The sequence below is a fragment of the Pelobates fuscus genome, chromosome 10 (genome assembly GCF_036172605.1).
Source record: "Pelobates fuscus isolate aPelFus1 chromosome 10, aPelFus1.pri, whole genome shotgun sequence".
Classification (NCBI taxonomy): domain Eukaryota; kingdom Metazoa; phylum Chordata; class Amphibia; order Anura; family Pelobatidae; genus Pelobates; species Pelobates fuscus.
The window spans coordinates 37,070,742-37,094,682 of NC_086326.1; the positions used below are offsets into that span (position 1 = coordinate 37,070,742).

The window sequence follows — 23,941 nt, forward strand, 5'->3', positions numbered from 1 at the left end:
GACACAAGGGGATATTGTATGGACAGAATGTCATTCTGATGTCACAGACTCTTTGATATAAAAGGGTTTCCTTTCCTCTGATGTAACTACACAGAAGTTACACACCCTCTGCAGTCGGTTGCAGAGAGGCAAAGAGTTGGACGAGTGCAAAGGAAGAAAGTAGTTATTGCAGAGTTCTGACTTTTAGAAAAAGCAATTGATTCTCTTGCATCCTTCTTCGAAGCTCCTGGATTTAACCCTTGTTGGAACAAGGTGTGAGAACCTGCAGAATGGAGTCTAAGAAGGTAGGTGATTAAGCAGCATTATTATGACATCAGTCTGGTACAGACAGTTTACAAACATATGTATTCAGGTACAGATTGCTGCTTGGACAACTAGGCAACTTTTTGGAAGGGCTGGAGATGACCAAATGGTCCATTATGGTTCCAATTACAAAGTCATCAGCAAAGGGAGCATCCTAAAAATGAGTTCAGGAAATTGGGATCCAAACATAGGAAAATTGCCACTGTAGAAGCAATTTGAGACACTACCTTTACATGTGGATGAAGTCTTAGTATACAAAGGAAAATGCATGCTGAAATATCCATGCTTTGGCTATACCGGAGTTGGAGAATTTTTCCCGATCAGCTGTTTTTTTGCCTAAATGTTAACATTCAGATAAAAATTTTGCTACAATACAGAGTCTGGGAAATAAGCATGGCAGAGAGTGAACGACTGTTAGTTCCGAGAAAGGAATGGTGCATACACTTGTATACACAGTAGTGTATATGGAAGACGCATGTTTGTCTTCGCAAAAACAAACAGCTATAACATCAAACGAACCCAATTGTTTCATTCGTTTTACAACATTAACTTGTGAAACATTTAACGGGTACGAAGGGTTAACTGGGCTTGGTAACAAGAAATGACTAGAATGTTATCACTGTATTACAGACTAAAAACTAATATTTGGTGGGCAGATTAAAGATCTAGATATACCGTTTTAGTAGGCTAAAACTCGTTGGTGACTAAAGTTGGTGGAGGAAGCAAAGGGATGAGAAATGATGAAAAATAGGCACATGTTAAGTGTTGTTTAAATGAAATGGCAAATAATGTCATCTTCCCAAAGCTAGAATTTCTATTAAGAAAATGGGGAAGCTAGACTGGCTGTCATTTTCTAAAAATGGGGAAATATTTGGTGTTACAGAATATTGGGTGGGATGAAGCACAGTTAATTAAAATTTTTGGACATGCTAACATTCAGCTTCACATCTCAATTCGTTGAGCTGTATATCTTTGTGTTTTCATATCAAATCGCAACAGAATCAGATACTATAAATCTGCACTAACCTTCCTCTCTGACCCAACTCTGAGCTTCGTAAGAGGATTGATTTTCTTAGCTAAGGCACCTGTCAGGACTCTTACAGAACTCTCACAGAAACTAGAAAGGTCCTCCATCCCCATTCCCATTCACTTTACAGGAGTCTACATGGCTCACAAATTACAGTGCTGCTGGTAAACAGCAGTCATTAAGATAGGGAGAGTTCAGGAATTATTGTTCGTTCAAGTGTGCGGTTGCAATAGCAGCCAGCAATGTCCTGTAATACCCTGTAATACAGATGCATGCTTTTTGGTTTTTTTTGCCAGGTAATTTTATATACTTTATGTTGAACTTATGTCAACACAATTTATATTTTTTTATTTCTCTGGCATTTTAGAACTTAGAAACAGCTTCATGCAATGTATTTGTCCGATTGTCATTTGTTTAGATATCAGAGCATCATGCGCATGATCTATTCTATACATTTGCTTTGTATGTTTCAAAGAGATATCACTCTCACATTTTGATTTCTCAAACACAACTGGATAGTGGAGGGTTAAATAGCACAACATTGGTTTGGGTGTCACTAAAGCATTACATTTTAGGTAGGGCAGCTTCAGTAGGGCAACAGAGCATTTATTTACAGCCCATTTACATAGCTACATAGATGAAAAGAGACATGCGTCCATGACGTTATTCGTTCTCATATCTTTTTTTTTTTTTAACTATTTAAAGCATTTTCCAATGTTGCAACAAACTAAGAAATAATTCCTTCTTGACCCCAGAATGGCAATCAAATCTCTCCTTGGATCGAGTAGCTATTACCCCACATATGAAAAACTACATCCTTGAATATTATGTTTTTGAAAGTAGGCAGATATTTTTTTTTTATTTTTTTTTTATTCTTTATTTTGGTTGTGCAGATGATCACAAGATCTGGACATACGCCACAAACTGCGTGTTGCAAGGATTACAGATATTAGACAGTGGCATAGAAATTCGCACATTTTTTTTTTTTTTTGAAATATAGATAACTTGCGTTGCTAAACATTTGATTTGTCAGAGTGGTGATTAAATGAACGTTGTTCAGCAGGGTAGTTAGAGTACAAGAAGAAACTACACACATAGCTAGTGTGATGTCTAGGACATTAGAGTTGTATGCACATTCTACGTGTATGGGTCAAACAACGATTGTTAAGGTACATGCTATATAAAATAATGTCAAGTGTGCTTGAGAGTAACCACCAGGGGGCAGAGAGACACTAAGCTTGTCGGACACAGCACATATGTGTGCTTAGGCATTTTTCTATGCAGTTCTGCAGTAATAAAATCATTAATAGTAAAAACAGAAAGGAAAAACAAGGAGATGCTAAACAAAATAATATGCAGTGCTATAATTAGGAGTATAGACTGTTAGCAGTCGCTTTGTTACTCATGCAGCAGTTCTGAATCGCCTGGCGTCCTGGCCATGATCAAGTCCCCTGTGTTTCCCGCCGTTTGCTTGAGGGCTTAGGTACTTGGTGGTCAGGAGTGTGCTTGGTCTTGTGTTTCTGCTGGCATCAGCCTGGGGTGCAAGATAGAGCCTGCTGTGTCCGTTGCTCCTCTTTGTGTGGGTGGAGTCCAAATAGGGTGCCTTCAGGACCGCCGGTAGCAGTGAGAGGTGTTGTCTCCAATGCTGTGGATGGGAGCTTGTTTTCCGGCTTGTAATGGTCGCGGCAGCCATCTTGGATTTTGCCGTGCAGTCTCCATTTGGTCCGTTCACCACTCGGTTAGTAGAGGTGGTCTCTGCCCCTCCGGTGAGGTCCGGGATAACTGGCCCGGCCCACAGGGGGGGGGGAGAACGGGGCCCTCGGTAGGTGTGACAAAGGTCCTGCCGGACTAAGCACGGGAGATCGTCCACTTCTCCCGCCAGAGCCTAGCGACAGGCCGCAGTCCCAGCTGCCCAGCATACATCGCTGCCGGTAGGACGGGGACCAACCCGGTTTTCGTGAGTGGTTGCTTGGGTCCCCTTAGCCTCCTTGTAGCTGCTGGGTGGTAGTTTTTCAGGGGAGAAGGGTTCATTTCAGGCTGGTTATAGGAGCCGAGGTGCCCCACGTCCGTCCAGCTTGGCGGTCAGGCCCCGCCCCCGTAGGCAGATATTTAAACATCTGTGAAGACTGATAAAACCACCTCTTCCTGTAAAAAACAAAAAACAAACACCTTTCCTTTGCCTTGGAATAAATCTCTTTTCTTCCAGGCTTAATGCCGCGTGTCCTATGTATAGTCTTGCTTATAAATACATTTCCAGATAATGTTTTGCATTGACCCCGAATTTATTTGCATAATGCTATCATATCTCCTTTGAGACCTAATATTTCAAAACCAGACAGATTTAAATTTGTTAACTTTTCGTCATAGCTAAAATGTTCCTTTCCTTTTATGTAGCCCCCTAATTTTGTAGTCGCCTCTGCACTTTTTCTAGTACCACTGATTTACAAAGAGGAAAGATTTTATTTTTAGCCTGAGAATGAATGCCCCTTTTTGTACATGACAATATCTTACTGGCCTTAGCAACTGCTGATTGACTTTGTCCATTGTTGCCTAGGTTGTTGTCTATAACAATTCCCAAATACTTCTCATGTGTTGGATGAATTGGAAGTAGCAGCATATGTAAACTATAAAGATGCCAAAAGAACTTGAAAATCAGATAGGCTCAACTATAATATATAAAACTAGAGCAATGTTTGTTTATTCATATCTGAAATGGAAAGGTTGGTTAGTGAGGAAAAGGCAATGACTTAAATAAGTTAAACATGTTGTGTTCTTCAGTATGTAGCAATACATAATTACTGTCTGAGGTTTGGTATGTTAGGAAATCCTTGCAGCAAAGATATTGAGCTAGCAAAGGAACAAGTGCTAAAGCTATTCATGGGACACCATGAACACAAAGCAACTTTAGATAGTTAAATGGTTTTGGTGTATAGATCGTGCCCCTGCAATCTTACTGCTAAATTCTCTGCCATTTAGGATTTGAATCACTTTGTTTATACAGCCCTAGTCACACCTCCATGCATGGGACCTACACATTTCTTCCTACACATTTCCTGTAAAGAGAGATCTAATGTTTGAACTTTAATAACATTTAATAACATCTGCTCTGTTACTAGCCTGCTGTGTGTGATTCAAAGTTAAATGACTAGAGCAGGAGTTAAAAACTTCTAAAGTAAACACAGTTTGCTTTCAAATCTGTTTGAAAATGAAACCATTTTCAATGCAGGTTTTTTGAGTTACAGACAGGGAAGATGGCTGAGAGTGAAAGTTATTTCACTCCTAAATGGGAGTGAATTGAGTGTTAAGATGAGGCATGATGTATACACTAAAACTGCTTCATTAAATTATAATTTCTTTGGTGCTTAAAGTATCCTGTTAAAATTAAAGGGTCAGTATATGTAACATTATTACATTAGTAGCATTATTACATAAAGGTGCATTATTACATAATGGTTTATGGTACAGATAGTGCATTTGACTATTATTTCTCTTTTAGGCAGATAAAAGCCAAGGACCAACAGATATACAACTTCAGGTATTTACGGAGTTTAGACTAGTAATAGCCATTCCATTATGTATAGAAAGTTCTCTTTTCTGGTTTGGTCTACCGTGGTGGTATAAAGCAGATGTACTACCCAAGGAGAATTGTATAGCAAGTGAGATGCCAATATTTCAACAGAGATCAACATTTTAAAGACCTCTTAAGTGTACATCTGTGGTGGGAAAATTATTTAAAGGATTACATTTTTAAAGTGTGTTTTGAAAAAACAATATCATAAATCAATAGGTAAGGGTGGATAGTGTGAGGTAACTTAATAGTGATCTAAAGTGAGTAAAAGCAAACTTCTCAACTGTCCCACATTTGGTTGGACTTTGCATTCTTTTCCGTGGGACCTTCGAACAACAAGTCCCCAGAAAGCACATGGCCTGTGCAAAGTGTACTCAGTGCATTCAGTCCACGTAAGAGTACTTCAACAGCGCTTTACACACAGGTTACCATGATTAGGGTTGGGTAGCATGGCTGCCAACCCTACATGTGTGAACACCAGACTGACAACCCTTCTTTTTGGATAAGACCTGCCATATTTCCAGGCAGGACTTCCCTTTTGATATAATTCTCCATCTCTGTCCTGAAATTAAATCTGTCAGTGTTCGGTGCTATGTAACAGTATACATCTGGATGTAAAGCAACTAATTCTGTTACACTAAAAAACATAGAAAAACATAGAAACATAGAATGTGATGGCAGATAAGAACCATTCGTCCCATCTAGTCTGCCCAATTTTCTAAATACTTTCATTAGTCCCTGGCCTTATCTTATAGTTAGGATAGCCTTATGCCTATCCCATGCATGCTTAAACTCCTTTACTGTGGTAACCTCTACCACTTCAGCTGGAAGGCTATTCCATGCATCCACTACCTCTCAGTAAAGTAATACTTCCTGATATTATTTCTAAACCTTTGCCCCTCTAATTTAAGACTATGTCCTCTTGTTGTGGTAGTTTTTCTTCTTTTAAATATAGTCTCCTCCTTTACTGTGTTGATTCCCTTTATGTATTTAAATGTTGCTATCATATCCCCCCGTCTCTCTGCTCTGCTCTAATGAGACAGGGTAATTTTTCTAAACCCATACATACTAATGAACCCTTAATAGGGAATACATGATGTGGGCGGCAGCCTTGTATTTTCTAGTAAGTGTGAGGAACAATTATCCTGCTGCAGGAGAGGCAGTTTTTGGCCTGGGGAGAAAGGACACACAAGTGGCCTTTTTGTGCTTAAAAGTCACAGATCTCTTTGGATGGTCCTACTGGGAGCTTGTGATAAGTGGGTTTAACAGATGGAGGATACTGGAGTTTGGCCTGCAAAGTATGATGGAGCAGTCATTTTGGAACTGTGCATGACTAAGATTCACAGACTCCGCTTCCTACTGTGTCCATTGCCACGAACGACAACTGGCATGTCTCCTTTCACCCTATCATCACTTATAATCACCTTCAGGGACATCATGCATACTCAATATGGTCCAACAGGCCAATCAGCCCAGATACAGTAGTCCATTTTAAAGTACTCCAGTAGACCAATCCAGGTCTGAAGAGCGTTGAGACTGAGGGCAAGCAGTTCAAGCACAAACCCACGCAGTTCCTGGATAGCAAAAGCCCAGCAAAATCCCTGCATGCTTCCTCACTTCTGCAGAACAGCTCCAAAACACATCCCAATAGAAATAAATTATATACTTTTTTGTTTATGTTGGTGAATTTGTTAGTGTTTGTGTAGGTCCTCCAGGTGATTTTCTAGGAGGCTGACTCTACATATAAATCTCAGCCCTCATTTCACAGAATCCTCTTGTTTTAGGGCAGGATAACATGCTCCTTGGCGTTTGCAGTGTCTATTGCTACGATTGGTTCGTTACAGTTTGGATACAACACAGGAGTAATCAACGCCCCCGAAAAGGTGAGAATAACGAATGTACAAACAAAAATGTAGATGTAGAGGTCCTTTTTGAATGTAACATGTAAATATCATGTGGACATGACACAAAGAAACATGCCTAGCCCTTTATTATGGAGGTATATAAATATATAGGGTGAATATAAAAGTCTGCATTTTGAGAATAATACAGTTATGGAAGCATACATAGATTAATATGGAATGTACATATATTTATTAAGCGATTACCACGTACATGTACATTTAAAAAGTGTGTGTGTGTATGTAGAGATACTAGTTACTTTTAGTTATGATAAGCAACTGAATAGCAGTTTTTTTATGGGACAAATTCTACTCTGTTACAAGAGATAAACGTATCTGATCTAATAGAATTCAGCCCTTTACATGCATTTTAAATGTAAAAAAACATGTGAATATAAAATGAAAGTGCACATGTAAATGCCATTCAAACACTGATCAGCCACAGCATTAAAACCACCTGTCTAATATTGTGTAGGCCCCCATCATGCCGCCAATACAGCTCTGATGCATCGAGGCATGGACTTTACAAGACCTCTGAACGTGTCCTGTGGTATCTGGCACCAAGTCATTAGTAGCAGATCCTTTAAGTCCTGCAAAAACACACACCAAAAACTCATCTATAAACACTCACTGCCTGATAGCTACATCCATACACACATACTGCCTAATAGCTACATCCATACACACATACTGCCCAATACATCCATCCATATACGCATACTGCTTAATACCTACATCCATACACACATACTGCCTAATACATACATACATAAACACACATACTGCCTAATAGCTACATCCATACACACATACTGCCCAATACATACATACATAAACACACATACTGCCTAATAGCTACATCCATACACACATACTGCCTAATATATACATACATAAACACACATACTGCCTAATAGCTACATCCATACACAGATACTGCCTAATACATACATTCATAAACACACACTGCTTAATACCTACATCCATACACACATACTGCCTAATATATACATACATAAACACACATACTGCCTAATACCTACATCCATACACACATACTGCCTAATACATCCTGCTTAATACCTACATCCTTACACAGATACTGCCTAATACATACATTGTACATTGAATACATAATTTATCACTGTGATAAATGATGTATTCAATGCACTTGGTGAATTTAATTTATAATAAGACTAGCAGAGACGAGCATACACACTGACTGACAAGCACACACACAGACAGACAGACACACACACACACACACACACACAGACAGACACTCACCGACACACATACACTCACTCACTGACAGACACACACACTCACTGACAGTCAAACACTCACACACTGACTGACACACACACTCACACAATTTTATTTTTTTAGGCCTATCCAGCCTCCCTACCACCCTGGGGTCCAGTGTGGGGAAGCTCCTCACTCCTGTTTAGTATGCCAGGACCGGAATTATGTCATATTCCGTATTCTGTATGAGGGAGGAGTGAGAAGCTGCAAGAACAGCCTCCCTCGCTGACCACATTGACACCGACGCTTGCCTGCCTTCTCCCCCTCCAGCATTTATTGGAAGAGCAGGCACCTGCCATCAAGGTAAGCAGGTGCCTGCTCTGCCTTACCTAGCAAGTACAGCTTTGAGGGTGCCCAAAGGTGGCCAGATGGCCACCTCCTGGGCCCCCTGTGACAGGGCTCCTCTTGGCGCTCCCACCGCCGGGCGCCTGGAGGATTGGCCCAACACTGGGTGAGAGGGGCGGCTCAAGAGCAGCTCGCTTAGTGCTGCAGCCCAAGAGAGGGGCAGCCCACCAGGAAATATCCCGGTGGGCGCCCCCAGCAGGCTGGCACCCTAGTTGAATGCCTAATATGGCTGCGCCGGCCCTGTTTGGAACAGTATATTATCCTGCTGAAAGAGCCCACTGCCAATAGGGAACACTATTGCCATGAAGGGGTGTGCGTGGTCTGTAACAATCTCTAGGGAGGTGGGACACGTCAAAGTAACATCCACATGAATGCCAGGACACAAGGTTTCCTAGCAGAACATTGCCCAGTGCACAACACTACACAGTCTGTAGCTATGCAGCCTCATATGCATAAAACTGCAATGCATTGTGTGTTCTGACACCTTTCTATCATGGCCAGCATCATGTTTTTCAGCAATTTAAGCTACAGTAGCTCTTCTGTGTGATCGGACCAGACAGCTAGTCTTTGCTCCCCAAATGCATCAGTGAGCCTTGTGCACCCATGATCCTTACACCAGTTCACTGGTTGTCCTTCCTTGCACCACTTTTGGCAGGTACTTACCATTGCATACTGGGAACATCCCACAAGACTTGTCGTTTTGGAGGTACTCTGGCCCAGTCGTCTAGCCATCACTATTTGACTCTTGTCAAAGTCACTCACATCTTTTGGCTTGCTCATTTTTTATGTTTCCAAAATATGAAATTCAAGAACAGACTGTTCATTGGCTGCCTAATATACCCCACCCCTTGACAGGTGCTATTGTAATGATATAATCAATGTTATTCACTTCAACTGCCAGTGGTTTTAATGTTGTGGCTGATCAGTTTATGCCTAAAGATTGAAAAGCAATTGTGTATTATTTGATTCATTGATTAGTGTCCAGTTTTATTTATTGATCAGTGTTTTGTTCTAAATGATTACAGTAAAGCTTCATTACTTATCTATGTTTTGTTAAGTTGTTTGATAGTTTTGATAGTTGATTGATCATGGTTCTGTTTGATTGAATGTTTTTTTCATCGCAGATTATCAAATCATTCTATAACGAGACTTATGAACGCCGATACTCACAGTTCATATCAGATGGATTGCTCACGTCACTCTGGTCGCTGTCTGTTGCTATTTTCTCTGTTGGGGGGATGGTTGGCTCTCTCTCTGTTGGTTACGTTGCAAATCGATTTGGCAGGTAAGGAAAATCTTAAATAACATGCATTCTGAATGCTTATAGGTTGGTGTTTCCTTATAGATCCTATATTATAGTTCCTTATACAGAACAGACGAACCAAACAAGCTTTCTTAGTGTAGATGGGGTGGGGGGACTAGGGGGGTAATGCACATATAATGTGAGTGAGGACCTTGACAAGCTAGGTTTTAGCAGAATGTGGCGTTTCCAATACAATATAAAAGCTAAACAAACCTTTACATCATTGGTGTCACCTTCAATCACCTTCTTGTGATTATTAAGGTCCAATATAAAATTAAATGGTATGGGTCCACGATAAAAAACAGACTTGAATGACGAACCTCCTCAAATGGGGAGCGTTAACCTACCACCATGCACAGACCCTGGGGCACCCTGAACCACCACACACGCCTTCCCCCCCCCCCCCCCCCGCTACTCCCTCGGTAAGGAGTAACCAAACCCAACACATAGTGTGACTGAACACCCCACGACCACCAGACCTTAGATTATCCCTAAACGGGATACACAGCATCTAGACCAGCACATGTATTCACCATAACCACCTCACATATCAGTACATATACACATGCTGATCACTCCAACCACGGGACCCTCTAACTACAACCCTCAGCATAGTGAAAACCCACGCACTTGACAGCAAGGGTACAACACACCCGACCACCCAACACCCTAAGGGCAACCCATCAGCTGTCAGGACTTATACAAATTTGTTTTAAAAAACAAAAAAATGGTGCACGAATCTAAAGTGATCCTGAATGTTAAATAACTACATACCACTCATCTATGAAACGCTACAATGTTTATGCCTTGCACTGAAAAAATAAAGAATTTAAAAACAGACTTGGAGATTTGTTTCGGACTGAATGCAATTTGACTGAATTTGGGCCAATCGGGTGTTTGGAAGAATTTCTGAATTATGAACCAAAATATACCCAAGCTACAAACTCATCGAAATACTCAATGCTGAACATGTTCCGCTGGGGAATTGTTGAATTTCTCTCATGGTGCCAAAAAAGATATGATCAAAAGGAAACAAAGATGATTGATGACTGCAGGACAGTCCCTAAATGTTGACTTTATGCACAGATCAAATATTCAAGTGACCAATAGAGGGGGAAAAAGATCTGTATGTTTTTTATATGTTTAATAAATATATAATATATAAATATAGATTTTTTTTTTTACTGCTTCTCCTGTTTTCTCCTTTATTTGTTACTTTTTTCTCGGTTGACCTCTGAATTAAATGCCAAATCTGTGAGCCAAATGCTACTATGAGTGAACTACAAAATATATACATATTATATTATGTATATATTTTGCAGCTCACTGATTGGACCATTTTCACATCTTTTGGGTTGATCTTCTGATTCTGTTCACATCCGGCCAAGTGGAACCGACATCTGGCCAAAAAAAATCCAAAGCTTTCCAATGGGAAGGCATTGGTAGGCTATGGCGCATGCGTGGCACAATGCCACTCTGTGCCAATCATCAACCCCTTATAGATTTGCATTAAATCTATGCATCTCTATGGGTAATTTTCAGCACCTCCATGCTAAGTGTGGAGACTCTGTAAGACCCAGGAAGCACCTCTAGTGGCTGTCAGAGTGACAGCCACTACAGGTATTCCTAGGCACCAATGTTCCTTAGAAAGGCAGTGTTTACATTAAAAAAAACCACCAGGGACAGGCTGTAGACACTAGAACAATTACATTTATCTGTAGATGTTCTGGCGACTCTAGTGTCCTTTTAAAGATTGCCCCTTATAAAGTGTCCTTCTTCATAAGCACCCTATTGTATAGGTATACAGCCTTCTTTCTCAGCACACATAGATCAATCTAAAATGATATCACTGAATATGTTCAGAGTATGGCATCTTTGTACAAATACTTTGTCTTTATAATGTCTGTGTATTTAGCCATATTTCCACGTGCTCTTTTTCCAGGAGGAACTCCATGTTGTTGGTAAATGTCACAGCCCTTTTGGGAGGAGCGTTGATGGCCCTTTCCAAACTAGCCTGGTCCCCAGAGATGCTGATTATTGGACGGTTTATCATTGGGATATTCTCTGGATTTTGTACCGGTCTGGTGCCGATGTACATTGGAGAACTGGCACCCACCAGGTTGCGTGGAGCTCTAGGCACTCTTAACCAGCTGGGCATTGTGGTGGGAATATTGATTGCACAGGTGAGTACCTGCTTAATGGCAACTCTATAGTCTGCTCTAGTAGCTCTTTAGCGCCCTCTAGAGTTATCTCTCTGGAACAGTGAAAGAATGTAATCTAAGCAGTCTTTTTTTAAACTTTGGAAGTAAGCATGTGGTATATCGTAGAACACATTTGACACAATATATGTAGAGAAAAATCCGGAGACAGGTTTTCATGAGATGGACAATTATGTTAAGGATTATCTTTATCTTGGTTTTGACTTCTTCTCATCTCTCCCTTTTTCCACGCAGATTTTTGGACTTAGGTTTATTTTGGGATCTGAGCACTTGTGGCCACTCTTATTGGGCATCACTTGCCTCCTGTCTATAATCCAATGTGCACTTCTTCCATTCTGTCCAGAGAGCCCTCGATATCTGCTCATTATTAAAGGCAAGACAGAGGAGGCCGAAGAAAGTGAGTATGGAAACGACAAATCACTGTTGTTATTAATAGAAAAGTTGGGCACATTTCTACAGAATGGAGCAATCACCATGGCGCTGGTGACTAAATCAGTTTCCACTGTAACTGTCCATCCATTGTATTAGCAACACCGTCATCATATATCACGACTCTCATAATTAATTGCATGACGTAAACTCTCTTTAAAATGAATTATGCATTCACATTCCTCTTACATTAACAAATTATTGTTAACTCAGGGCAATCGAATGTTTTTAATTATAAAAACATCTGTAAGATGATTACTAAAAAAAAAAACAAAGGACATTTAGAAGCAGCATGAAGTAACAGAGGGACATACAGCTGACATTCCAAACGTAGGAAGGTGGTTGTTTTTTCCACTAAATATACAATCTCCCACCAAAATGGCCAACTCAAAAATATTTAACAGAACAAAAAAAAAAAAAAAACACTACTTTTTGAAACTCCAAAAGACTACTCTTGTCTTCAATCCCTAGAAAGATTATAGTAGATTATATTCAGATTATTTTTCAAGAATTACCTAGCGGATTACAGCAGTGTATAGAAATCTGTATTCTCAGCTATTATTTATCACTCAAATTTGTATGTTATTGATCTGAAGAATTTTATCATGCTAACCTCATTAAATGACTGTCTATATAATTTAAACTGTCTATATAATTTATGAATGTCTATATAATTTAAACTTTTAATATATGCAAACGATCAGGACATGAAACATTCCAGACATACAAAAATTGTTTGATACTTAGACACGTTCAAGGGTGTGTGCATATATATACTTTTGATCTTAACTAAAAGCTGTTTAACCCCTTAAGGACCAAAGTTCTGGAAAAAAGGGAATCATGATATGTCAGACATGTCATGTCCTTAAGGGGTTAAAACATACAATATAGACTACATGACCTACTTAACCCCTTAAGGACCAAACTTCTGGAATAAAAGGGAATCATGACATGTCACACATGTCATATGTCCTTAAGAGGTTAAAATAGTATAATGTGAATTACACTGTATTTTCTGTGTATGTATATTTCCTTGTCTTGTATTGTGTTTGTATGCTTATTGTAAGAATTTTTTTATTAAATATCTAAGAGAATGTGATAACTTGAAACACAGTGAGTGATGTATAATTTTTATATGTGTCGTCAGTTCTAAAGAGGTTGCGTGGAACTCAGGATGTGGTTAGTGACATCAATGAAATGAAGGAAGAGGGTGAGAGAATGGCCCAGGAGAAGCCGGTGTCCTTTGTGGAACTATTCCGTTCCAGGCAATATCGCCAGCCAATAATCATCTCGATTGTCCTCCAACTATCACAGCAGCTGTCTGGAATTAATGCTGTACGTAACCACTGCTTCTTGGCCAACCATGGCAGCATTAACAAATAGGTTAGCCCCACCTCTCACAGCAGATAGGACAGGAAATCGTGTTTACTGTCCTCTAAATAGCAACATCAGCCAATAGAAACCTTTCATGTGCCTCAATATATCGGCTCCTGTGTTTAGCACCTGCTTGCATGTTTATGCTGCTATGGTTATAAAGAAAAAATATTCGTACTTACTGTCATTTTATTTTTTCCTTATAATAAAACTGTATGTATTCTTTCTTCTCTCTGTTTATATTAAATTACAACTTTGGGCAACATAAGGACTTTATCACAATGTCTGGAAGAGATGCTTGTAGTCTTAACTTGGGGGGATAAACCATTTTAGAATGATGGTGATTGGACCGCTCTGCATGCACAGCTGATCTTCAAGGTGTCTCACTAACACCTCCCTGTGTTAATTAAAATGCTATAGAACCTGTAATCCAGTGTTGGGTCAGACTCCTCACTGCAGTCAGTCTATTGAATCCAATGGTTCTGTATGAGAAATGTTAGCTGACTGTGCGGCGTGAAGTCGTTTGAAATTGAAGGATATAAAGAGGAAGTGGCTCTATTGGACAACCATCTGAAAGCCACTAGGGAAGAGTTTTCTCAGAAGCGGCAAAAAAAAAGCAGCCTATACGCACCAAAACCACTATATTAAGATGTAGTGCCGGGGTGCCCAAAAGATAGATCCCCAGATGTTTTAAAACTGCAGCATGCAAAGCATCGTGGGAATTGTAGTTCTACAACATCTGGGGATCTTCCTTTTGTGCAGTCGTGATTGTAGTTGTTTGGTGCTTAGAGTGTCAGTTAATGTGTTCTCTATATTCTTACTCTTTTCTTTTTACGTTAGCATGCTGTATATTCTAACTTTTTTCTTTACACTGACCTGATCCCTGTATGTAAATTTATTTTTTTAATATAAACATGTTATCTCATCTTCTTTTCTCCCTCTATTTTGACACATTTTCTTTACTTTATCTTTGAACAGGTTACTTATTTGTCTTTCTTTCTCTTCCTATCAAAGGACTGTCACATTGTAGATGTGTTTCTTCTTCTTCTATCCCTTTAAATACTCTAAATCCTAATCCCATGCCTTATTCATGTTGCCATAGGTATTTTACTATTCCACCAGTATATTTGAAGAAGCTCGTATTCCTCAACCAGTGTATGCCACAATTGGAGTCGGCATAATCAACACCGTGTTTACTGTGGTGTCGGTGAGTGCGGTTTGTTTTACGATCTGTGTGTAAGTTATTCTATCTTGGGACCATCTGAATGCCTACTCTTTTAAAGTTATATATAGATAGTGGAAGTGCACTCAACCCTTCGTCATGGAATCCAGGGTGCTCCAATGGACAAGTCCCAGTACCAAAGCGGACCAAATGTAACATTTTAAATGTAGAAAATAATCCAGGCACTCCAATGAATTCCAAAGCAAAGACAATTTTATTAGAACCAGGAACCAAACTGAACGTTTAGACCCCTTAGGGCCTTTGTCAAGCTTGACAATGGCAATAAGGGGTCTAAACATTGCCGTTTGGTTCCTGGTTCTTTTAAAGTTGTGTGAAATATCTGGCTGATATATGCCTGGCTGATATATGTTGAGTATATTTAAAAATAATAACCGGCTAAGGTTGTACAAAGTATAGTAAGTGAGTTATCCACAACTCTTTAGACTTGGATTTGACTGACATAGAATCATTGAAAAATGCATTATTTAAAATAATAAGTACAAATGGAAAAAGCTCAACAGAGCTGCTGTAGTAGCCTGTCCACGTACTCACACCATAAGTGGACTGGGCTTCTCTCTAGCCAGAGTTTTATAGACCCCACACACATATGTTAAATCCCACTGAGAAAACTCCCCAGGAAAGATAGAGATAGGGGTGGCTAATGTCCAACGCACAAATGATATTGAACAAGGGAGGACATCGATATGGGTCACATTGTCTACTCCAGGGGTAGGCAACCTTTTGCACTCCAGATGTGGACAACATCTTCCCTGATGCTTTCCCAGCATTATGACTGTAAGAGCATTATGGCAAATGTAGTCCACAACGTCCGGAGTGCCGAAGGTTGCCGACTCCATGTCTTTTGGGTGGTCCTGAGGTCCCCTTTTTTTTTTCTCAGCCCTTTTTTCCTTTTATATTCTGTAGCTGCTTTGAGAAGCAACTTCCAGACGAAAACAAAAGTATTTGGTCTCCGCTGTATTCCTTCCACCGCTATAAAAATATATGAAACTGCTACTTGCAAAATCGCAATTACAGCACACTTAATCCATTTTTAGATCTCTTTGTTAATTGTAGCTCCCACCTTGAGATCGCTAAAAGGGACAGTCGGACCACTTAAACTTGAAACTACAAAAAAATCTTTCAGATTCTTTCACAGATTCTCCCCTACTGCTCATTCAAAAACTGCCTAAATCCTTCATTGTAATCTCCACATTATGTTGATTACAAGTTTTTATTTTTATGAACAGTGAAAGATTTATACCGTTTTTGAACGAGTAGTGGTGGAGAATCTATGAAAATGACTATCTACTTGATTTTTTTGTAGTTTCCTTCCAGTACTGCCTGCCGGGATCCCTCATCTGGGCCTTCAAGCCCTAAAGTCCACGCTTGGGGTGCGCACAGTCTGAACCTTCTTCATCATCGGAATCTTGTTTAACTAAAGTTTATTCTGGTTAGTACACCAATCATTGAACAACTTGGATATTCATAGAAAAACTTGGAGTGCAGAAATAATTTGTCGCAATCAAAATGTAGTAACACTGATCATTTCGAAAAAGTACACACTTTTGAAAGACTGGAATTACACAATTTCCTTTTTTCACGTACTAGCTGTCACAGAAAGGCGGTTATCTGACGTGACTAAGTTAGAAAAGGGAATAAAAAAATCAATCCTCAGACGCCGTGTGCGATATAGCATTATGATGAATTGGTTTTATTTCATCCCCCTTTGACTATAATATCCCAATTGATTAAAGTGACTCTAACATTGCTCTCTAGCAGCAATCTTGTACATGGTCCACAATGACTGAACAGTGAAAGCAATACGTGAACTAATATACAAGGTCCCTTAACTCTTTGTGTGTCTTCATATCCAGTATTGTGCCTGTCAGTGTACATTCTCTATTAAATGTTATGTATACATTGTTTTTGCTGAGGCACACAGTACAGTAAGTGTCTACACGTGCCTTTGTGTGTGCAGGTTATAATTACACAAGATGTACATTGTTGTTGTCATGTGTATACAAACTGTACATTGGGTTTATATACACATGTTATAAATACATGGGATGTACATTGCTCTACATGGGTATGCACACTGTGTACTGGGTTTTATATATGGTGGTTATTAGTATTTGGGATGTAGACTCTGTATATGGGTATACAGACTGTGTACTGGGTTTATATATTGAGGTTATCAGTACATGGTATGTAGTTGCTGTATATAGGTATACAAACTGTGTACTGGGTTTATACATGCAGGTTATTAGTATATGGGACATAGTTGCTGTATATGGGTATACAAACTGTGTGCTGGGTTTATACATGCAGGTTATTAGTATATAGGACGTAGTTGCTGTATATGGGTATACAGACTGTGTACTGGGTTTATACATGGAGGTTATTAGTATATGGGACGTAGTTGCTGTATCTGGGTATACAGACTGTGTACTGGGTTTATATATGGAGGTTATTAGTATATGGGACGTAGTTGCTGTATATGGGTACACAGATTGTGTACTGGGTTTATATATGGAGGTTATTAGTATATGAGGCGTAGCTGCTGTATATGGGTATACAGACTGTGTACTAGGTTTATATATGGAAGTTATTAGTATATGGGACGTAGCTGCTGTATATGGGTATACAGACTGTGTACTAGGTTTATATATAGAGGTTATTAGTATATGGGACGTAGTTGCTGTATATCGGTATACAGACTGTGTAATAGGTTTATATATGGAGGTTATTAGTATATGGGACGTAGTTGCTGTATATGGGTATACAGACTGTGTAATAGGTTTATATATGGAGGTTATTAATATATGGTATGTAGTTGCTGTATATAGGTATACAGAATGTGTACTAGGTTTATATATGAAGTTATTAGTATATGGGATGTAGCTGCTGTATATGAGTATATAGTCTGCATGATGAATGTAGTTATAAACAGCTAATTATTCTCCATTCATTTCAGTTGTTCCTGGTAGAACGGGCTGGTCGCCGCACTCTGCATCTCATAGGTCTTGGAGGAATGGCTGTGTGTGCTGTCATAATGACAATCGCTCTCAAACTTGGGGTAAGGTCAATCAATAAAGTAAGATGTGTTCTCTGTTGCTGAACCCTTATTTTAGCTCTATTTAGTGAACCTGAGTCTCCTTCATTCTGCACTATGGTTTCAAACATGAAATGTCTTTCTAACTGACTGCTCGACAAGCTTTTCCTCACTTGCACTTTATACACCCGGTACAACTATTCCCTATACAGCCTGCACCTTATTTAAATTCCTCTCCATACAGCCTGCACCTCCTTTCTATTCTTCTCTCTGCTGCCTGCATCCACATTCAGCTCTGCTGTGTACAACATACCATCCTTTTTAATTCATTCCTTTCAAACTCTTATTTATGCAACCTGCACAATCTTTTAATATTTATTTATCAAGCCGTTTACCGTGCTTCTACTGCTTCCTCCACCCCCCAGTGGTGGGATGGAGGTAATACAAGTAACAGCACTAGTGGGTCTGCTCCTGAGCCCTGGTCCTAATTACTTTATGTCAAGGGTGTGCCCAATTCCTGCAGATCTGATAATATCCCTGACGCTCTGCTAATTGAGACCAAGGCATGCCGATGTTCCTTGTTTAAATTAGACTTTAATATGCAGTTAGTATAGCCTAGTAAAATAAAAAAATAATTTATCTTTCTAAACAGGACAGCGTTGTCCAAAACATAACCCATCAAAGTCTGGTGCTATCGTAAAATAAGCAAATAATACTAATGGGAAAAACAAGATAAAACCAAACTGTGGCACAATAAAAAAATAATCCAGATCCTTCAGACTCTTGGCAGGAATACACAAGCATAAAATCTGTTTAAGTACCTTTTCTGGCTTGAATAGTCCTGTTAATAGACTAACACTGTAACCGATATGACTAGGCAAGTTGTGCAGGAGTCAGACTTGCCTGAGAATGCACAGACATTCGCTGGTTTTGGAAAACAATCAACCACAGCCCACTGAAGATGTTAACTATTTCAGACCTGAGGATTGGGGATCCCCTGGTTCTATTGTATGAGGGGGTTGAATGTATTTAGGAACCCTGTGGGCCTTAAGCTGTAAGGACTGGATATTCTAGTCCATTATTAATTAGCTAGAGGGCTTAGGGACCAAGATTTGGAGAAAGGGGTAGGGGTCATTAACTAGATCACAGCTCTGATAACTTTTCCATTTACCTCCTTGATCACATGGTGGAGAAAGAAGGGAAGCCATTTCATGGTCTCATATGGTTAATAGTGAGGTATGGGGAACATAAAAAGTGTGGGAAGACTAGAACTACAGCTAGTTCTTGTCTTCCTACAATTTTTAATTGGACTATCCGTATGAATATGGAGCAGCTGTATGGTACTCCATATTCACCTTAGATTTCACTGCGGGAAGCTGAAAATTATGTAGAGTTGAAGATGTTTTATATATAAAGCATTAAACATATACGTAGGTCATCTATTGCCTGGGAGTATCTCTTTATATAGGTACATATTGAAAGAGAAAGGATATGGCAAACAGTATAGAAACATTCAAGCACATTCAGGGCACAACTTGAAGAACACGTTTCCAAGACAACAGCCATTATCTCGTAATCTTTACAAAATACATTGGAATTATTTAAGCAGAATGCAAAATGCTATTAATAGAACATACTTTGCATGAAACAGCATGATATCAATAAATATTCTTATCATGTCTATCCATAACTAATCTGGAGTTGGGTTTGGAAGGTAGATTCCCAAACCACCAGCATAATTTGAAAAATAAGTCTTTAAGTCTAGTTCCCATTCTCCTCTCAATTGTTAATTTTTTGACTATGCACTCTTTACTGATAATCCTCCCATTTTATACAACTCCCACATATGTCAAACCCCAACATTTTACATTCTTTAGTGTCTCTTACTCTTGGTTTTTGGCCTCCTGTCCCCATTCATTCTTTCCTAACACTGTATTTTATTTTGGCAAAATAGGAGCAAATCTTAGGATGGAACTATGTCAGCATTGTGGCCATCTTTGGATTTGTGGCTCTGTTTGAAGTTGGTCCAGGACCCATACCTTGGTTTATTGTAGCTGAGCTTTTCAGTCAAGGTCCACGGCCGGCAGCTATGGCTGTCTCTGGTTGCTCTAACTGGACGGCAAACTTTCTTGTGGGAATGCTATTCCCATATGCAGCGGTGAGTTGGGGACAGAGGTAACTGCGGTTGGGTGGGGAAAAGAGTGAGGGCAACTGAAAGAATGATAAGAAATAGAAAGTTTCAAACAAAGATAAATAAAACCAGAACAACTGATTGGATGAACTCTACCTTGGAAGAGTAGACTGGTAAAGGAACAGTAAGAGAATGTTAATAGAAATTATCAAATTGTGTAATTACTACTAGGGAAGACAATGATAGCATGAATAAATAGACATGAGTCCTCTTGTGACTACTTTGTAGGCAGTTCATTAATACAGGAAGTTAAAGTTAAAAAATAAATGTGGACAAGCTGAAAGTTCTCTTTATTTTTTATTGATTTTGTCATTTTTACTAATAGTTCAGTTAAGGGAAACAATATTAAGTTAAAATGTATTTTTTTTTAGTTATTTTTGACATCATACTTTGTAAATAATCACAGTAATATGGTGAATTTAGGGGAAAATAAAATAAACTTAATTTTTAATAAGGTAATTTTAGCAGCCTCGGGACATATTTACAGACCATTGACGGGGACAGGCTATTCTCAGAAAAAACAAAAAACATAGATTACAAGTGAAATATCTTACAAATAATAGAGAATAGGATTAAAGTCAATGTAGTTTAAAAATAAGGCTGATCAGGCACTAAATGGAAAGTACATTGCATTTAAATAAAATATACAGGTTAGGCACATCAACAATTTTATTGAAAAAAACAAAAATAAAGAAACAAAAATGCACAATAGAATTTAAAATAGAAAACGAAAGACTTGTAGTTATAACGGGCAATATCTTAACCATTATTTGGGAATACCTGAAGATAATAACCGTGTGTTTAACCCCTTAAGGACCAAACTTCTGGAATAAAAGGGATTCATGACATGTCACACATGTCATGTGTCCCTAAGGGGTTAAGCTTAAAAAAGTTAAACACACTGTGCAATTTTGGTCACTATTTCTCCAGAGCACATTATAAAAATCCAGAAAAAAAGCAAAAAGGTGGAATGCAAAATTAATAAAATAAAAATTAAAAAAAGAGCAGTACGTAATAGCATTACAAAAAATACGGCACCTAGCCAATAAAAAAATTATCTTTGGTGACATGTTCATTGACAGAAATGTACAAAGAACACAAGGTCATCAAATGAGGCAAGAAGAATTTCATCTAGAGTCAGATTCAATAGCTACTCAAAAAAAGGATAGATAACATATTGCAGAAAACATAATTATAATAATTAATATGCATGCTATTATATTTCATACAAATAAATATTGATACAGGGTGAAATGCCATTTTGGAGTCAAGAAGAAATGAATTATCATTTTTGAGACATAATAGAAATTGGCTTCAATGTGTGTTGTTTATTTTGGTTAGATTTTTTTTGCTTTCCTTTGGATCAACAGCAGCAACAGAGATCTGTATGAAGGACCTAATTTTATGTATTTTTTTTTGCTCAAATAAACATGTTATTATTACTTTTTGTGTATGAGTGAGAGGAGATAGGCAAAGCATGATAGAAAATGGGGACTTAAAAAATCTGTACAAGTTGCTAATTTTCTTTCCGCATTCCCTGCAGATTGGCTGTGGTCCTTATGTGTTCCTAATCTTTGTGGTTCTACTTATTATTTTCTTCATCTTCACCTTTTTCAAAGTCCCAGAGACGAGGGGACGGACATTCGAGGAGATTGCCAAAGACTTCCAGAGCTCAAAAGATGATTCTACCGCAAAGAGGGACAGTGTGGAACTTACAGGGGTTAAAGTACCCCAAAGTGGACCAGAGTAAGAAGGAGAAACAGTTAAATATCACCCCTCCCCCCACCATCTCTGAACTGCTGAACATTTCATTATTCACTCCAACACTAAGTGGGCCGCAGAGCAGAGGATCTCATGGGACTACAGTCCTCCACACAGAATTTAAGTATTGCGAACAGTTTACAATTCTTTGTGATCATACAGGAGAGAGAATGTGAACAATTTTAGAGTACTTTGAGATTATTGAGAGAAATAATGTATACGTCTCGGTGAACAAGTGTGAGATAATGTGTTGTTGTGTATAGACAAAAGGGAACAATGGGCAGATATCTGGGAAAAAGTCAGAGAAGATGGGGTGATGTCTCTGGGGACAAGATGGGGTGATGTACTGGTTTCTGGGAATAGGAGGAAGACAATACGCAGGACTCAACAAGCAACGAGAATATGATGTATTGCACACTGAGAACAAGGGAAAGGCAATGCATGGGTCCATGGAAACACATGCTATATAATGAGTAGGCCAATGGGAACAAAGGGAAAATAATTTATTGCTCTCAGGAAAAAAAGAGGGGAATTATTAAAGGTTAATTAGAATAAAATGTAGATGACGTGCAAGCCACTGAAACTAGGGGGACTTTATATGATTATTTCTGCATACAGGAGGAGGCAATGTGCCCAAATCTGGGTACAATGTAGTTGAGGTTGGAGATAATGTCCAGGTATTTGTGAACAATGAAGAATATAATATGGTCCCTGGGGACAAGGGTAGAGAAAATGTGCAGGTCACAGTAAACAATGGGTTAGTTAATGTAAAGGTCAATGGGAATAAGGGACACTTAACAGAAAGGTCTCTATGAACATGTGCGAGATAACTTGTGGTCTAGGTTAATAAAGTCCTTTTTGGTTGTTCTGTGAAAGTTATGTAGTGTAGGTCTGTGAGGAAATAAAGAGACATTACGTCAAAACAAAGTGAGATAATATACAGGTCGCTGGGAACAAGCGTAGAGAGCTAATGTGCAGGAGAAAATGGGAGATGAATTACAGGTAACCCTGTAAACAATAAGGGATAAACCACAAGGCTGAAGAAACCTGAACAAGGCTGGATAAATCATGTGCTGGTGTCTAGGGTGAAATGTTTAGATCTGGAAAAAAATGTTAGACAATGGACTTGTCTTCCGAAAGGAAATGGGGTCAATAGTTGATTCTTTTGGATGAAGGGAGAATGCCCCAATCTCTGAAAATGGGAAGAACCGAGTGCAGAGTTTAGAGAGATGACGTGGCAGTCTATCGGAACACGTTGGAAATGATGTGCAGTTCTCTGGATACAAGTGGAGATAATGTACAAGACTCATGGAATAAGGAAGAAGTCATTACCAGATGCCTGGGGGCAAGGGGAAAACAACTTGCATTGTGGGAAGTTCCTCAAAGTGTTCTTTTCCAAAAATTGATGCAAAAATGTGAAAGAGGAGAAGTCACCAATGGAATGTGCAGCTGTGCCTGCCCCACATTTAGTACTTTAGAACAGTTTTTAGAACAGAAACTTTGATAAATACCCCCTAAAATGATCAGGTAAGGAGAGTGACTGGTAAAATTTTAGGGCATTAAAGAGAAAGTGCAGTTTTTCTGGCTATCAGGGTGAATGGGCATTTTTCAATATTCTCAGGCAAAAGATACAGATTCTCAGGATCATTCCATCTAGGGGCTGGCTAGCTCGAACTCTGAAACAATTTGATTATATTTAATTACCTTTTAACGTATCTGATTTGTATATTTTTCAAATTTGTGATTTTTATGGTATGTTACAGACATTATATTATTATTATATACATTAAAGTAATGTTTTGTAATGTGAATATTTCCATGAAGACCAGTTATAGAAGTAGTTGGGTGGCCCACTTGGCAACTATTTTTGGTATGGTAATATTTTGAAGAATCTCTTGGTAGACTGATTTTATTTTTCATTTTTTTATTTTTTTATTCTTT

General features: G+C 38.9%; 1 protein-coding gene across 1 annotated transcript; it reads left to right on the plus strand.

The window, feature by feature from the left end:
- The first annotated feature begins 44 nt into the window (after nucleotides 1-44).
- On the plus strand, nucleotides 45-22,427 carry LOC134575875 (solute carrier family 2, facilitated glucose transporter member 3-like). The gene is made up of 10 exons (XM_063435319.1): nucleotides 45-284; nucleotides 6,683-6,781; nucleotides 9,574-9,734; nucleotides 11,695-11,935; nucleotides 12,206-12,368; nucleotides 13,548-13,735; nucleotides 14,877-14,981; nucleotides 17,971-18,072; nucleotides 20,003-20,206; nucleotides 21,783-22,427. Exons 1-10 carry the CDS (start codon nucleotides 270-272, stop codon nucleotides 21,987-21,989), a joined length of 1,485 nt encoding a protein of 494 aa, XP_063291389.1. The 5' UTR covers nucleotides 45-269; the 3' UTR covers nucleotides 21,990-22,427.
- The last annotated feature ends 1,514 nt before the right edge of the window (nucleotides 22,428-23,941 follow it).

Excerpts from the sequence above, each read along its gene's own strand:
- LOC134575875 (XM_063435319.1), top strand. Across the intron at positions 6,782-9,573 it reads TAATCAACGCCCCCGAAAAG|ATTATCAAATCATTCTATAA; the intron begins GTGAGAATAACG and ends TTTTCATCGCAG. Across the intron at positions 18,073-20,002 it reads CAATCGCTCTCAAACTTGGG|GAGCAAATCTTAGGATGGAA; the intron begins GTAAGGTCAATC and ends TTGGCAAAATAG.